The 15129-nt window shown below is 44.3% G+C and overlaps 4 protein-coding genes across 4 annotated transcripts; all 4 read left to right on the top strand.

Moving 5' to 3' along the window:
- The first annotated feature begins 1294 nt into the window (after positions 1 to 1294).
- LOC116253266 (basic endochitinase-like) lies at positions 1295 to 2251 on the top strand. Its single transcript, XM_031628032.1, has one exon. The coding sequence runs from the start codon at positions 1295 to 1297 to the stop codon at positions 2249 to 2251; it is 957 nt and encodes a 318-aa protein (XP_031483892.1).
- A 1356-nt stretch (positions 2252 to 3607) lies between these two features.
- Positions 3608 to 4944, top strand: LOC116253039 (hevamine-A-like). The gene has a single exon (XM_031627760.2). It carries the CDS (start codon positions 3825 to 3827, stop codon positions 4776 to 4778), a length of 954 nt encoding a protein of 317 aa, XP_031483620.1. The 5' UTR covers positions 3608 to 3824; the 3' UTR covers positions 4779 to 4944.
- Positions 4945 to 5888: 944 nt separating this feature from the next.
- Positions 5889 to 6902, top strand: LOC116253265 (acidic endochitinase-like). Its single transcript, XM_031628031.1, has one exon. It carries the CDS (start codon positions 5889 to 5891, stop codon positions 6900 to 6902), a length of 1014 nt encoding a protein of 337 aa, XP_031483891.1.
- A 4014-nt stretch (positions 6903 to 10916) lies between these two features.
- On the top strand, positions 10917 to 11885 carry LOC116253263 (acidic endochitinase-like). The gene has a single exon (XM_031628028.1). It carries the CDS (start codon positions 10917 to 10919, stop codon positions 11883 to 11885), a length of 969 nt encoding a protein of 322 aa, XP_031483888.1.
- The last annotated feature ends 3244 nt before the right edge of the window (positions 11886 to 15129 follow it).

Raw genomic sequence — 15129 nt, 5'->3', positions numbered from 1 at the left:
AAGTTGTCACCTGCTTGCCCTGAAACCACATCTCCTACAAATTTAACTACAAGGGGCACAAGTGCCAATTTTAGAACTTGGATGAGCACTTGAGTTATCACCTTAAGATTAGGTTTAGCATACTCCTTGGCGTAGAGCAAGGGCAGAGACATAAATTTTTCATCTTGTCAAGAGGTGAAATATTATTTTATAAAATTTTTATATAGGACAAATAAAATTTTCTAAAATTTAGATATAAATTTAAAATAAAAATATTGAGGTGGGACGAGGGCCCATGCATAATTTGAAATGGGGCACTCTTCACATTTTTTCTTGTTTGAAGGGGCACTCGTATGCATAACTTAGCAAATATTTTAAGACTCTCATTTAAAAATAAAGCAGCCTTTCATGGCAGGGGTGGGAAACACATCAATTGACTAAAACACCCTTAACTAAGTAAAGAAAGGGAGTTTTTTAGAACGAGAAAAAAAAGGTTATAAAAAAGTAAAAAGCCTAAAATGTACAGGCATTTAAAAAGTTTTCTAAAATTCTCCAACCTCCCAAACATGCACTAAAATCCTATGCACCTAGCTTAATCTTAAATTAATAATACCCTAATTTAAATGTCGAGCTCATTTGGAGAGAAAGTTATGTGCGCCGTGTGCACCGTGGAGAGTAGGACGTTTTGATAATTTATAAAAAAAAAAGTCCTCCATAATTTTTTTCTTTTTTTTTATTTTTAAATTTGTTTTTTACAAAAAGTTTTTTTAAAAGTGAACTAAGGGTATTTTAGTTATTAACGACACCGGCACACACACAATGAAGAAAGTGACAAAATTAAAGGTAAGTCCCCTTACGAGTTTCAGGAACTAAAATATCCGTAAGATAAAAAGCCCTCAAAAAACGTGACGAATACATTCACACGGTAAAATTCGATTAAATAATGCGCATTTATGATTTCCGATAGGTGGAGGGCCCCGTTCGGCTGGAACATCACATCTTCACATTGTCCGCGTTTACGTTGTTTGGACGGGTCGCAATTATTAGCGGCTTTTTCTTATTGCTCTCCCAGTTTTCCTCAACGTACATGTTGTCGCGTTTGCTATCACGATATCTTGTCCTTTCCACCTCCCTTCGTCGTCACTGAATTCACCGTGAGGGTGATTTTCCGTCGATGGTAAAACCGTGCAAGAAAGAAAAGTACTGCAACACTTTCGCTGACCAATGCACTGTTCATTTATATAAGGAGCTGTGTTCCGTTCCCCTCAACAACCTTATCACCATCCCTCTTCAATTTCTCTCCCTCTCGAGCAAGATGGCCTCTTCTTCTTGTTTGCCAAGTTCATCCTGGCCCTTGCTTCTTATACTTTGCTTATCGAGTGCATCCGTCGCTTGGGCTAAGGCTGGAGAGATTGGCATCTATTGGGGATTCCCTGAGAGCAACACCACTCTTACCAATCTCAACAACACCTGCAACTCCGGCAACTTCAAGACCGTGAGCATTGCCGCACTCAGCAACTTCGGCGACGGCCAAGTCCCGAGAGCCGACTTCGGCTCATCCTGCAACGTCGCCTCCGGCGGGTGCAAGCGCCTGCAGTACGACATCGCCCACTGCCAGAAGATGGGCATCAAGGTGCTGCTTACCGTAGGAGGGCCGACGAACAACTACACTCTTGCCACCCGTCAAGAAGCGTATCAACTCGCCGCCCATGTCTACGACGTTTACCTCAGCGGCTACGGCGTCGACGGCCCCCTCGGAATGGTCAAGCTCGACGGAGTCGACTTCTACCTCAGGGATGGCATTTCCACCACCGATCGGCTGTACTTGGAGATCACTGCAGAGGCCATCAAGAGCTACGACGCGGGGCTTATCTTGACGTCCTCCCTGCAGTGCGACTACCAGCCCAGCCGGGCCATGCAGATGGGTCTGTACGACAGAGTGTGGCCGCGATTCTACGACCACCCTTGTTTGTTCAACGACAGCAACCCGGAGCCGTTCGAGTTGGCGGTGAGGGTCTGGACCTCAGCGTTGGATGCGGCATTCTACGTGGGGCTGCCCACCCGGCCGGACTACTCCGGGCGCAGCGGCTACATAGTGCCGGAGAAGCTGCAGGATGCGCTCCAAACCCCGCAGCAGTCGTGCCACTACGCCGGCGTCATGCTGTGGAACAGGAACTGGGACGTGAGGGAAAACTACAGCACCACCATCCTGCCCATCGTGAAAGCGACCTCTGCAAACCCTTGCCCTTCTCTTCGTGATGTTTCCCTCTGAAGGGACCTCAGCTTATTTCACTAAGTTGAAGTAGCTACTATCGAATAAAAGACTTGTTTCACTGAGTGAACGATTCTTCCGCTTGAATGATTTGATTGTCAGGGATATCTAAAAAAACAAAAGGGGTTTCAATATAAGTACCTCGCAAAATAGAAGATATCAAATATTTTTCTGATAATACAAATCCGTTCAAATATATGGGCGATTGAATTAATAAAGCATAGGCGCTCAATTGACATCATACAGGAGTTGCCAAATAATTGGATATGGATCAAGATTGTGAACCCACCCCCTAAGTTGGACCCATGGCTTTCGAGTAGACCATATAATTAGGATTTGTCATATCTGAGGCAACTTGAAAACCCCAAGGTATAAATTTCGGGATCTCAGATTCATGGATTTCATTCAAAAGCTTAGATTTCCTGTTTGGATGCATTGACTACAGCAAGGATATGCAAGCATGCATATCTTGTCAACACCTTCGAAGTCGGACTATCCCCGTTTCCAATAAATTAGGATTCTTGAACTTGACGGAGAACAGAGATCTTACATGAGTGAAACTAGAATTTGATATTGGAACCAATATGGATTTGAGGTCCATCAAATGTGACCTTAGGAACAAACTCTTCATCGTTCTATATAGCACGGATTAGTGTTCAAACGCCCGAACTGCAAATCCTGTGTACATATACCTGTTACATGAATCAATACGTTGCTTTTGCTTGAATTTTTTTAAGAAAAAGAAAACATAATTTTCATTTTATAAAACGAAATACCCATTAATTCGACTCTCCGTTTGGTTTGAAGAATGGGATTAATTTGAGAAGAATCGACTATAAACGAGAGGGCGCTTTAGATGAACATTCGTTATCTTATGATTGTTTCAATCTCATCATTTTAGGCAACTTTCTCGTGCAAGTTTTGAAATCCTATCTGAATTTATTTTTAAATATGCATCTCTAATTATATCCCTGGAGTTACCTACCCATGTATTGTTTGCTTGTGACGTTTAGCTGCCACTCCTCAGCTTGTGAAGATTGTTAGGTGAAAGCCACCCTATATGACCTAAATGCAACCAATGGTAATTCCCACATGGTTGAACGGCAGGTCTCCAGGCTTGATTGGCTGCGGAAACTGCCCACTGAAGAGAGTCAACGATGAATTCTCTTCTAAGCCTTAATTATTGGCCTGGTGGGTTGCAGCGCTTTTTTCTGGTTGGCAGGTTCATTATGGTGGATCGAACCACGAAAGAGCACCGCAACTTCAAAAACACTTGAAAACATTGATGCCATCTACCAATCGCAATCCTAGAAGGATCTAAAGTTTCTTCATCCATTTGTTTAAAAAGCTCATTATGATCATTAACAGTCCACCTTCCTTAGCTAAATTAGAAGGATAAGGTCTCTCAACTAAAGCCAAGAAACGACACTCTTTGAGCATTTAATGGTAGATGAGCAGATCTGCTATCTGTGTCTTCACAACATTTAAGGTCCCTTGCTTCCACCCACTTCCCGAAACCATTCTGCATCCTGATCTTTCTCTCTCTCACTCTATATGTTTATCATAGTGAAAAATGCTGGCTTCTCCGTTCCAATTTCTGATTGTTTTCTGCCCCCTGATTTTCCTCGCAGCGCGGACACATGGTGGTGAAATCGGCATCTATTGGGGATTCCCTGAGAGCAACACCACTCTAACGACACTCAACAACACCTGCAACACCCGCAACTTCAAGGTGGTGAGCATCGCCGCCCTGAGCAACTTCGGCAATGGCACCGCCCCGAGGGAGGACTTCGGCTCATCCTGCAACGTCGCCACCGGCGGGTGCAAGCACCTCCAACACGACATCGAGCACTGCCAGAGGATGGGCATCAAGGTCCTGCTCTGCGTGGGAGGGCCGACCCAGAACTACACCCTGTCCGACGCCGACGAAGCCCATAGCCTCGCCACCTACGTCTACGGCGTCTACCTCAGCGGTAGCGGCGTCGACGGCCCTCTGGGGAGGGTCAAGCTCGATGGCGTCGACTTCTATCTCAGAGACAACGTCTCTCGGACACTGGAAACCAATATCGAGGCCATGGCCAAGTTCCTCAAGGGTTACGACGAGGACATTCTGCTTTCGGCCTCCATGAGGTGCGACTACATTCCGGGGAGCCCGCTCCGGAGGGCGCTGGAGAAGGGCCTGCTCGACAAAGTGTGGCCGCGGTTCTACGACCACACCTGCAAATACAACGCGAGCCAGAAGGAGCCGTTCGTCTCCTCCGTCAAAACATGGACGGCTTTGCTGAACGCGTCGTTCTACCTGGGGCTGCCCACCCGGCCGGACTATCCGGGACGCAGCGGCTACATCCCGCCGGAGCAGCTGAAGGATGCGCTAGAAATCCCGGAGCGCTCTTGCAAATACGCCGGCGTGATGCTGTGGAACAGGCACTGGGACGTGAAGAACGAGAACTACAGCACTAGAATTAAGCCGATCGTGGAAGCAACCCCTGACAAGCCCTGTATTACGCCCCTTCATGTTGTCTCTTAAGAAAAAAGAAACCTCCCAGCTTGAATCAGCAACAATGGGCACCAAATAAAAGAGAAACTCTCTTGTCCAGTCAATTAAGTTTCAGAGAATTTGTTCCCTGAAACTCATTCTCTTTTGTTGCTTTCAATCAAATAATATTACCAACGCCGTGTGAGCTTACAGTCAATCGAAAGGTTTATTTGGCATATCACCAAATATCAGTTCTGTCCCAACAGTCATATAGATGTAGATAACATAGAATTCGACCATAAATTTGAGATTAAAAAGCACAGTCTAATGTCAAATTCTTGTGACGAGAAAAATTTTCACTCCCATCTGAACTTTGAAGTTTCACCCAACACACGACGTTAAAGTACTGCAAGGAAAAAAGTAAAGGACGGAAGGACAGCAGGTGCACATGGCCCCCAACGCTATGGTTCAGAACTGAAGGTAATCTTACCAATAATTGTACGTTCGATATGTCTAGTGAATATGGTACATACATTTCACAATACATTATAAGTTTCAAATATTTTTATAATAAAATAAAAGATTAGAACCTTGTTCATAGGTCAAAAGCATGTATCTCTGAATAGAGAGACTTGTATTAACAATTGGATCGTAGAAGCAAGCTAAAAAATCACAGTTGTGGCTTGCTGTACATCAGACAGTGGAAGTTGACGGGGGGCTGACCATTCAAGCAGTTCCCTCTTACTCTTACATACGGCTTTTGCAATTGCTTAGAGAAAACTAATATGAAAAATAAACAAATTTTTGTGCAACTGAGTATGAAGTATTGTTTCAAATTTATATTATTCTGTCATGACAAATGCCTTACTTATTTTGTTCTCCTTACTCGGATAACTTGAATAAATTTCTAAACTAAGTTTGGCAGCAGAAAACATTGCTTCTGCAGATGGACGATCCAAGGATTTGTCATGGTCAAAAAACAAACACCAAGGAATTCTCGTGAAAAGTGTGAAATATTTAAGAAGGTGGATTTGGAATTGCACCAATAGAAAGGCACAGTTGTTGCACTATTCATTATTATTTAGGAGCTGCCCCATCTCCTTGACAGACCATCCCACTGTTCCTCCTTTCGCCAAACCCGAGAAGACCGAACAAGAAGAGATGGCCTCCTCTTCTTCACCACCATTGCTGCCTTTGCTGCTTCTCCTCGGCATGTTCAGTGCCCTCAGGGCCCACGCCAGCGGTAAGGGCATGGCCCTCTACTGGGGCTGGCACGTGAACAATATCACCGCCGCGGGCCTCGAGATGGCGTGCAAGACCGGCCAGTTCGAGCAAGTGAACATAGCCTTCCTTACCGACTTCGGGTATGGGAAGCCGCCGACGCCGGACTTCGGAACCGGATGCGATGCCCCCTCCGGCGGCTGCAAGTACCTGCAGTCCGAGATCGAGTATTGCCAAAGCGTGAACGTGAAGGTCCTGCTCTCCATCGGCGGCTTCGACGCCACCTACCGGCTGCCCAACGAGGAGGAGGCTCACCGCCTGGCCGCCCACGTCTACAACGTCTACCTTAGCGGCTACGGCGTGGACGGGCCGCTGGGGAAGGTGAAGCTCGACGGCGTCGACTTCTGGATCAACGATACTCTGCCAACGGCCTACTGGGACGTGGTGGCGGAGGACCTGAAGAGGTACGACGAGAAGCTGATACTTACGGGCTCTCAGGCGTGCAACCACAGCCTCGGGGTGCCGGACATCCCCATCTTCTACGCGCTGAAGACGGGGCTGTTCTCCAGGGTGTGGGCACGTGTCTTCGGGGACTACTACCCGTGCGTATACGAGCGGGGGAACACGGCGTCGTTCGAGTCGGCGGTGAGAAACTGGACGACAGATTTCGAGGGGTACGTGGGAGACTTCCGCATCGCCGTCGACTGCCACCCGAAGTACATCAGGGGCTTCATCCCGCCGGAGGAGATCGAAGGTGCGCTGGACATCGTGAGGAAGTATCCGAGGTACTCGGGCGTCGCGGTGTGGAACCGGCACTGGGACGTGAAGTACAAGGAGGATGGGTATGCTAAATGGCCTTATAGCGAGACAATATATCCTCACGTCCAAGACAGCCTTGAGCCTGATGATGACGACGCCGTCCGCCACCAGCATCTCCACGAGGTTGTTTTCTGAGAAAGGGGCGCCTGTGTATCCCATTCTCCTTCGTATCTTTGGCGATCACTAAAATAAAAAATGCTCAAGTTCTTAGCTACACCAGTTTTAAACGTGGTTGTTTATTAACGTGAAGTGCGCGCGCCCGTGTGTGTGCGGGAAAGAGAGGGAGAGGAAGAAAGGATCCAGAAAGTGAGGGGTTGTGCGTGTGTGTGGGTGAGGGAGAGAGAGAGACCGGAAGAAAAGTTTGACTTCCGTTCAGTTAAACACCTTTTTCGTTCATAAAAATAACGTTAATGATTAAGAAGTTTGTGGAGAAGGGTATAAAGATCCACATATTTTAAGGTAATGTGGTGAAATTTCATATTCCAATTTGGCAGTCATTGGCAAAACGAGGCCTCCGGCATTAAAAAAATAAAAAACCAAAGATGAGAAATGGCCTTTGACATTTCTCAAAAGATTGACCTACAAATAATCAAACTAGAAAGGTCAAAATAAATTTGTCGTCAACCTTTGCCTATATTTTTAGGTTTTTTTTTAAGAAACTTAACTTCACAAAAAGGAAAATGTTTTCTCCGTCAAAATCAAATTAGGTTTGGCGTCAAAGATCTCTCTCTCTCTCTCATACATATATATATATATATATTGAAAAGAAAAAAAAACATATAATAAATGATAAAAATGTCTCATATTTTTCTCAATAGTCCATCACCATAAATGAAAAAGCCCTGTTCAATGAGCTGGATGACGCCTTCTTTATCTGTTTTCCAACAGCTGTCCAGCTGCAGAAAACTAGTCAAACGGACGAATATAGTGTATTAATATCGAACTTTCATATGGGAAAGCGGTTACATTTGACGGCTCCGGATCTTAGGTCCACGGTGGATTTCTAATGCTTGACCTTATATTTGAGGTTTTGAAATCTGACCCATAAAGCCAAATGTGTTTGCTAAGCTTTCAGAAAGGAATATTTCGCTCGTCGTCTCTCTCGCTCCATTTCTCTCACCGTTTCCTTCGTTGAAGCATGTAGATTGGCCGTCGAAAGTGGGTCTCTCTCTTTACCCTGGCTGGCTGGCCATGACCATGACAGAGGGTTCAGCCGCCGTCAAAGGTGGTTGTCTCTGTCTCTGTCTGTCTCTCTCTCTCACACACACACATATGGCCGAGGGTTTTCTCTGTGAACATGGCCAGATGGGTCTCAGCCACCATGGCATGGGTCCTCTCCGTTAGGTCTGAAGAAAGGCACTCTTCGGCTGGGGTCCGGCGACTGGTAAGTTAGCCGGAAAACGGCAGGGATCCACTTGAAACACAGAGAAGGTGGAGGGAGAACAAAGAAGGTGGAGGGAGTGGTCGCTAAGGACGGTTGAGCTCGCCGGTGGGCAGTCTGCCTGCGCGTAGGAGAGTTCCACTGGGAATCATAAGTCTCCGCGAAAGATCGGACCCCCCTCCTCCTCTCGCTCCCTCTGATCTCACTTTGAGGATTTGAAATCCGTGGTTATTACTCACAAGTAGGGTTTTTCACAAGCGGAGTTCAAGTCATTTCATTTCATTTCAAATCCGTGGTTATTACTCCGTGGACAGTAACTTTTTTTTTTTTTTAAATTTGAAGATTTCATTTCAAAATATAATTTGTTTGTTTTTCAAAAGAACGTGCACAGGATGCTGATCGGAAATTCGGAAGGAATTTTCGGAACATTGGTTTGGATCACGCATGGAGTTCACTTCAACTTAATATTAAAGAAGGATGAGGGTGGCGAGAGGCATTGAGAAATAGGGACAGGCGCGTCCTGGCCCACTTCAGGATACGCAGCGTCCCGCATCCGTCCGACTAAGACATTTGAGGAGGGAAGGACAAGGACATCTTGGTGTCTTGGACGGCGCGTTCCAACTGCGGTGCTCACACACCAGGCCAGTTCTAGGTGTCACGTGCTTTGTCTCTTCCTCTTTTATCTGTTCATACCACACTAGAAACTTCCTCTTTTCGTTTCCTTGTCTTCTTGCTCTTTGTTCTTTTCATTCATGAGTTCCTTCTTGTATGAAAAACGTGGAGTTGTTTGTCTCCTTTTCATTTAATGCATAGCCCCGAGGGGTTTTATGTAATGTCCGGTAAAAATCTGGGGCTACAAAAACTTAAAATCTCTAAAATAAAGGAAAAGGGAAAAGAGCTTCAACCTCTTCCAATCTATCTCTCTTTCTCATTTTGTGTTTGTTAAAGTTTGGTTGAAAAACCCACCTTTTTTACCGCGTGGATATTATTCATACGCCCTCTCCGCTGAAGTATTCACTAGGCTTAGTGTGATACATGATAGTCGCATTTACTGGGACGGCAAAAAGTAGTGGTGTTCTTCATTATGAAATGAACCTTATCGCAATCAATGTGGAAGAAGATACATAGCATCAGCTAAAAAGCGAATGCAACGAAAGTGTTACTTATTTTAATGAAATATAAGTTTTTCTGTCTTCTAGGCAAACGCAAGAAATTGGACCCATCATGGGACCAAGTGGAAATATAGTTTTTTTCTTTGGAGTTTATAAGTCAGGTTGCAGAAATCATCTTTCACATAGCACAACCAATCTACCCAACAATCCAGAGATTAAAACTGATAAAAACAGATACTAACAGGATCTTAGCCAAAAGGCCAAGAATGACATAGCTATTTAATTAGAGATTGCTTTCAAAAATTTTAAAGGCTTTCTGGAATTTTTTTACAAGATCCGACTATATTTTTTACTTTTTTTACATGGACCAAATTTATTTTTTTAAAAATCTTAATCGGTCCCTTTTTTTCATTTAAAATCCCAAAGTAGCCATGGCCCCTTAGCTCCACACAACTCATACAAGAATAAATCATCGACCACTAAACTTTTACCCAATCTCCAAAATTTGAGTTTCAAGAAAAGAAACCATATTTTTACGACAACAAACATTAGTAGAAGGGCGATATTTTATCAAATCAACTACCTAATGATGGACTCAACTTGATTTGAATAATTCACAAACAGTGGAGTGACGAGCACGAAGAGAGCAATAAACTTTTAAGAGAAACAGACATATGGAGTTACAAATGAACGAACAAGAAATTTGTGAAGCTAATATGAGTAGCAAAAACAAGAAACTGAACATTTTTTAGAGGAATTCCGTTAGTTATCCACAATGAAATTTACTTCAAACAGTACATAGCTCAAGAAATCGATTTTCCGACGACTACGCCGGAGATGAGTAACGTGGGGATTTTAGCTCTTATCCGGCGGCAGCCGGGCCTACTGAAATAATGGTCCAAGTCATGCGAGAAAAACCAAAAACGTGCGCAGGGGAAGATCAACAGCCGACAGAGTTAGGACGCCGTGAGAGCTCCCACCGACACCTCCTTTATCGTCTCCGCCGTCCGTCGCCAAAATCTTGGCCACTCTCCACCATGCACAGAACTCCATCATCGTTTCCTTCTCAGAATAATGACAGCCTAGTGAGGCCATGGCCGGTAAACAGGAACCAAGGCCCATATAGGAGTGAGGTGGACCTCAAATTCATCGTCCATTGAAAGGAGGACCAGCTAGGACGCGGATGGATCTATCTATCTTGTCCCTTAATTGGCTGATTCACCGAATTGGTTCCAGAATCGCCCTAGTCACCTCAGGTTGGCCCTGCTTGTTCTTAACTCAGCCTAACTCGGCCTAACTTGTTCTTGACTCGGCCCGATTCATCCCTGACTGGACCCAACATAACCTTGACTCGCAGTTAACTCAGCACGCCTCGGCTTGACTGGCTCTTGACTTGCTTCATTCAAGTTGTTTCAAAACTCGATAAAGTCCATGAGTCAACTCGTTAACCTGATCAGGTCATCAGCTCATTCGAATTGGAGTTGTGAGTTTATCAATTATGTCTTGTTTCATCTCTAACAAGTATTTTCCATTGATATTCTTACTTGTAGCAATTTCAAAAGTGCACGTTAGAAGAGAATCGTTCAATTATTTAAGGACCACCACGTCCCCCTTTGGCCAGACATCGCCAATAGTTGACCCAACCGAAGAACAAAAATGGCCTCCTCCTCTTTGCGTCCCATTCTACCTTTGGTTCTCGTCCTCTGCATGGCCACTGTGTTCGCCATCAGAGCCCATTCCGACCAAATGGCCATGTACTGGGGATGGCACATCAACAACCTGGCTGGCGCCGCTCTCAAGGCCACATGTGAAACTAATCACTTTACCCATGTCAGCATCGCCTTCCTGAGCAACTTCGGCAACGGGCGACCTCCTAGGCCTGACTTTGGCACCTCCTGCGATGCCGAGTCTGGCGGCTGCAGGAGCCTTGCGGAAGACATCGCAGCTTGCCAGCGCCTCGGGGTGAAGATGCTGCTCTCCATTGGAGGGTTCGACGTGAACAACTATACGCTGGTGTCGGCGGAAGAGGCCCACCGGCTGGCTGCCCACATCTACGACGTCTACCTAAGCGGCTACGGCATCGACGGCCCCCTCGGCAAGGTGAAGCTCGACGGCATCGACTTCTACGTCAACGACGCCTCGACGTACGACTATTGGGATGTGCTGGCGCAGGACCTAAAGCAGCTGGATGGGGGCATGATCTTGACGGCTTCCCAGGGTTGCAACCACACCGCTGGCAAAGCAGACATGCCGCTCTACAGGGCCTTAAAGACGGGGTTGTTCAACAAAGTGTGGCCGCGCTACCACGGCCACCCCTGCACCTACCAGCCTTGGGACTCGGCAGCCTTCGCGGTGTCGGTACAGAACTGGGCCACAGAGTTCAGTGAGATGGACTTCTACTTGGGGCTCATCGCCAACCCCAGCTACTTTGAGGAGCGCTGGATCCATCCGAATGAACTTCTAGGTGCACTAGCGGAAGCACGTCAGTACAGGAACTATAAAGGAGTGATGCTATGGAACAGACACTGGGACGTGAAGTTCTTCGAGGATGGCAACGGCCGTGCGCCCTACAGTGACCTCATATATCCTATAATCAAGGCCAGTAGCACTTTTGCTGCGTTCTGAGACACAAAAGCTTGGCTCGTGTAAAGCTCCTCCTGCCTTGCTAACTAAATAAAATGAAAAAGCTTTCAGAACTTGATTTTGGTATCATGTCTGAAAAAAGAATATATGTAATTAAACGAAAACAGAAAAGTTATATGTAACAATGAGGTCGCATATCATGAAACATTTTTTAATTGTACATGTTCACTATCTTCTCAAAATATAATAGTAAGGCATCAGGAAATGAACATTAGATTCCGTATATATATATATATAGATATATATGAAAGAACAGTGATGAAGTCTCACGCCAGGAGGCACATGATGGAACAGCAATTATCGCGCGCGTCCAGGAGCACCAAACCGACGGCAAAAAGACAAAGGCTTTCCAGTTTCGTGAAACGAAAAAGAGGATATTTTGCAGAAATGGACGGAACGGAAGTGTCCCCCATGGTTCTGACAAATAATTAAAATTAAGAAAACAAGGACAAAAAGAAAAGCCTCTATTAACGACAAAAATATTAAAGTGAAAAGAACACTACTGATGAAGACAAAAATGCCTCTTACACACGGACATGGTGGCTTTGAGGGATTCATTAAGAGAAGAATAGTTTGTCCTCTAAAGATAATGTCAAGCAAAAGAAATATTTCTTATCGAGTAACTGCGAGGAGCAAATGGGTTTCGTGCCTTTGTTTTCCAATTAGACGAAAAGATTTATCTCATAAATAAGAAACTAATTTGAAAACTTGTAGATATAATATCCGATTTTCTTGGAAAAAAAAGAAAACATTTTTTCCTTCGTTAAAAGCTACCTAAATTACATGAAAAACAGATATTAAATGAAAGAAAGAAATTCAAATTTAGTGTATTTTTTGTTATACCACCAAAACTTGAACGTGTATATCCATATCACGAATCGTAAACCAAATCTGTTGTCTGGTGGTACTATCTATCCAAATTCCCGAATTTTTCTCATAGTAGAATTGTTCAATCCTCTTGAAAAGATTGGAATATGTTTTCTTATTCTCACCTTAAATACCAAATTTGGGTTCGTACACTCATTTAGTTTGTCAAGCAATTAGAGTTGCAAACCGTTTTGATTGAGACAAGCTATATAGATTGCAGGTCAGACTCGATTAAGTTTGGTACATTAATGAGGAAGATTAGGAAGGGTAACCTATCAAATATTGAACAGCTTCCAAATATTGAACAGCTTCCAGTGAACATGAGGTTAACAATGAACAATCCTAAAGGCCCCTTCGCCCGATTTCCCCTCTCCTAAGGTTATGGATTGTGTCCGGATTTGGGCGGGGTTTGGTACACTTATCAGATGATCCCATTTACAGTCTATGGGAGTAGCACCTACAAAAATAGAACCGCTGCATGAATGTGAAAGAAGACAGCTTTAGCTTGCTAAAATGCAAATGCAACAGAAGTCTGTCTTATTTTTCTGAAGCATAATTTTTCTTATCTCAGCAAACGCAGAAAATAGGACCCAAGTTTATCTGCAAACTTGTCGCAAGCATCTTTCATAGATCACATGACAGCATCGAGAAGTTCTGGTCCAATCTGTCTGTGTATATGTAATAATTGTAAGCGTAACTCATACAAGAATCAACACATCAATTGCAAAGAAGTTTTATCCAACTCAAGAAAACTTGAGTTTCCAAAAAAAAAAAAATTGCCAACAGAAAGATGAAGGGATTTATGAGCACCGAGAAGTAGAGAAACTTATAAGAAACATGACCATAGTTACCAGTGAATGGAAAGGAAATTAGTGAGGCTGAAATGCATAGCAAAAATAGAAAACTTAATACGCAATTTGAGAGGTATTACATTCGCGTCAACAATTAAATTTCGAAAACTAATGCGGGGAAGGGTTACTAACAGTCGTATTCCTTGTATATCAGTCCATGCACATCAATTGAAGGGAAAACTTAATAACAAAGATGTTCAAATAAGTTATTTAAAAGATGAACATTGCATTACACATATTTAGCATATTATTCAAAACATGCTGAGTTGTTGTTCATCGGTTTCAGGCATCTCTGCCGGAAATGAGTTATAATGGATTTTATCTCTTAGCCGGACCCAAAAATACGCGGCGGACGACATGGAGATCACGGCGGAGAACGAGTTTGGCCGCCGGACAAGGTGGGAGCAGTGTCGCCTACTCGGTCCTCTGCACCCACCATGGACAAACTCTTGGCCAGGTTCCACGTCCACTGCTCCATCTCGTTCCCTTCTAAAGATCGTGATAACTGACAAGGCATAGGGCCATGGCAGATCCAAAGGTTAGATGGTCTTTTTTGCCAGAGGGCAGGAACGTCGGTAGACGAGGGACCGCTTGGAGGGTTCCATTTGCAGGGACCTACCATATAACATGTGTCGTCGGGAAGGGCCCTTCGAATTAGCTAGTCTCCAAAAGACCTTCCTGTTCAATCTGTTTTCGCCATTGAAGGGGACCTACCATCCATTAAAATGAGGACTAGCTACCTAAGCTAGGACTCCTTTGGCTCTCCCGTCGTGTTGTAAATTATCACAAACAAGACAACCTTCACGTGCTCCTACCTCTGTGATCCATCGTCCACGAAGCCTCCAGACCGCTTTCAGTTCTGTGTCTTCTTCCTTACCCATCACAATGCAGACAAACAAGCGTCTCTAACATCTCCACTAGAAAATTCCACTCTTTAAAAAAACGAATAAAAACAGGTTCACTAGAAAAAAAAGGAGGAAAAAACAACAAAGAAAAGAGAAAAAAAGCAGACCATTCTTCTCCCGTTTTCTGATCTAGCGTCACATTGTCCGGCTTTTGGACGGGTGGGTATTGTTCGTGGCCTTTTCTTATTATCTAAGGTGGGCCACCGCACCAATGTGGTCCCCCCACAACATGCTTGATCAATTCCAAACATCCCACATTAATCAAGCAATATGACGAGAGTTGGTTATGTATATCAGCGTGTAGCTCTTAGCGCATGACATGTGTCCTCCTAACCAAATCATCCACATGTTGTTCCCATTTTTTTTAAATTTGTTTCCAACCATTTTTTTTACCGACGGATAGGACTCCATCCGTAAGACCACATGCTAACCATTTAACGGGGACACTAGAAAGGCATCCTCATCTCGGATACTAATTACACCAATTTCGAGAGAAAAATGAAAGCATGAATTGCTAAGATGTGAGAATCATCTGGAAAACTGACGAAAAAAATTGTTTCACTAAACAAAACAGATCTTATTTTAAGAACATTAAAATTAATC

This window comes from Nymphaea colorata, chromosome 4, assembly GCF_008831285.2.
Source record: "Nymphaea colorata isolate Beijing-Zhang1983 chromosome 4, ASM883128v2, whole genome shotgun sequence".
Classification (NCBI taxonomy): Eukaryota; Viridiplantae; Streptophyta; class Magnoliopsida; order Nymphaeales; family Nymphaeaceae; genus Nymphaea; species Nymphaea colorata.
Note: the sequence above shows the minus strand (reverse complement) of the source record. Positions and strands in the feature narration are given on the sequence as shown.

Bases quoted from the DNA above. Each gene is read 5' to 3' on its own strand.
- LOC116253266 (XM_031628032.1), top strand. From the start codon at position 1,295: ATGGCCTCTTCTTCTTGTTTGCCAAGTTCATCCTGGCCCTTGCTTCTT.
- LOC116253039 (XM_031627760.2), top strand. From the start codon at position 3,825: ATGCTGGCTTCTCCGTTCCAATTTCTGATTGTTTTCTGCCCCCTGATT.
- LOC116253265 (XM_031628031.1), top strand. From the start codon at position 5,889: ATGGCCTCCTCTTCTTCACCACCATTGCTGCCTTTGCTGCTTCTCCTC.
- LOC116253263 (XM_031628028.1), top strand. From the start codon at position 10,917: ATGGCCTCCTCCTCTTTGCGTCCCATTCTACCTTTGGTTCTCGTCCTC.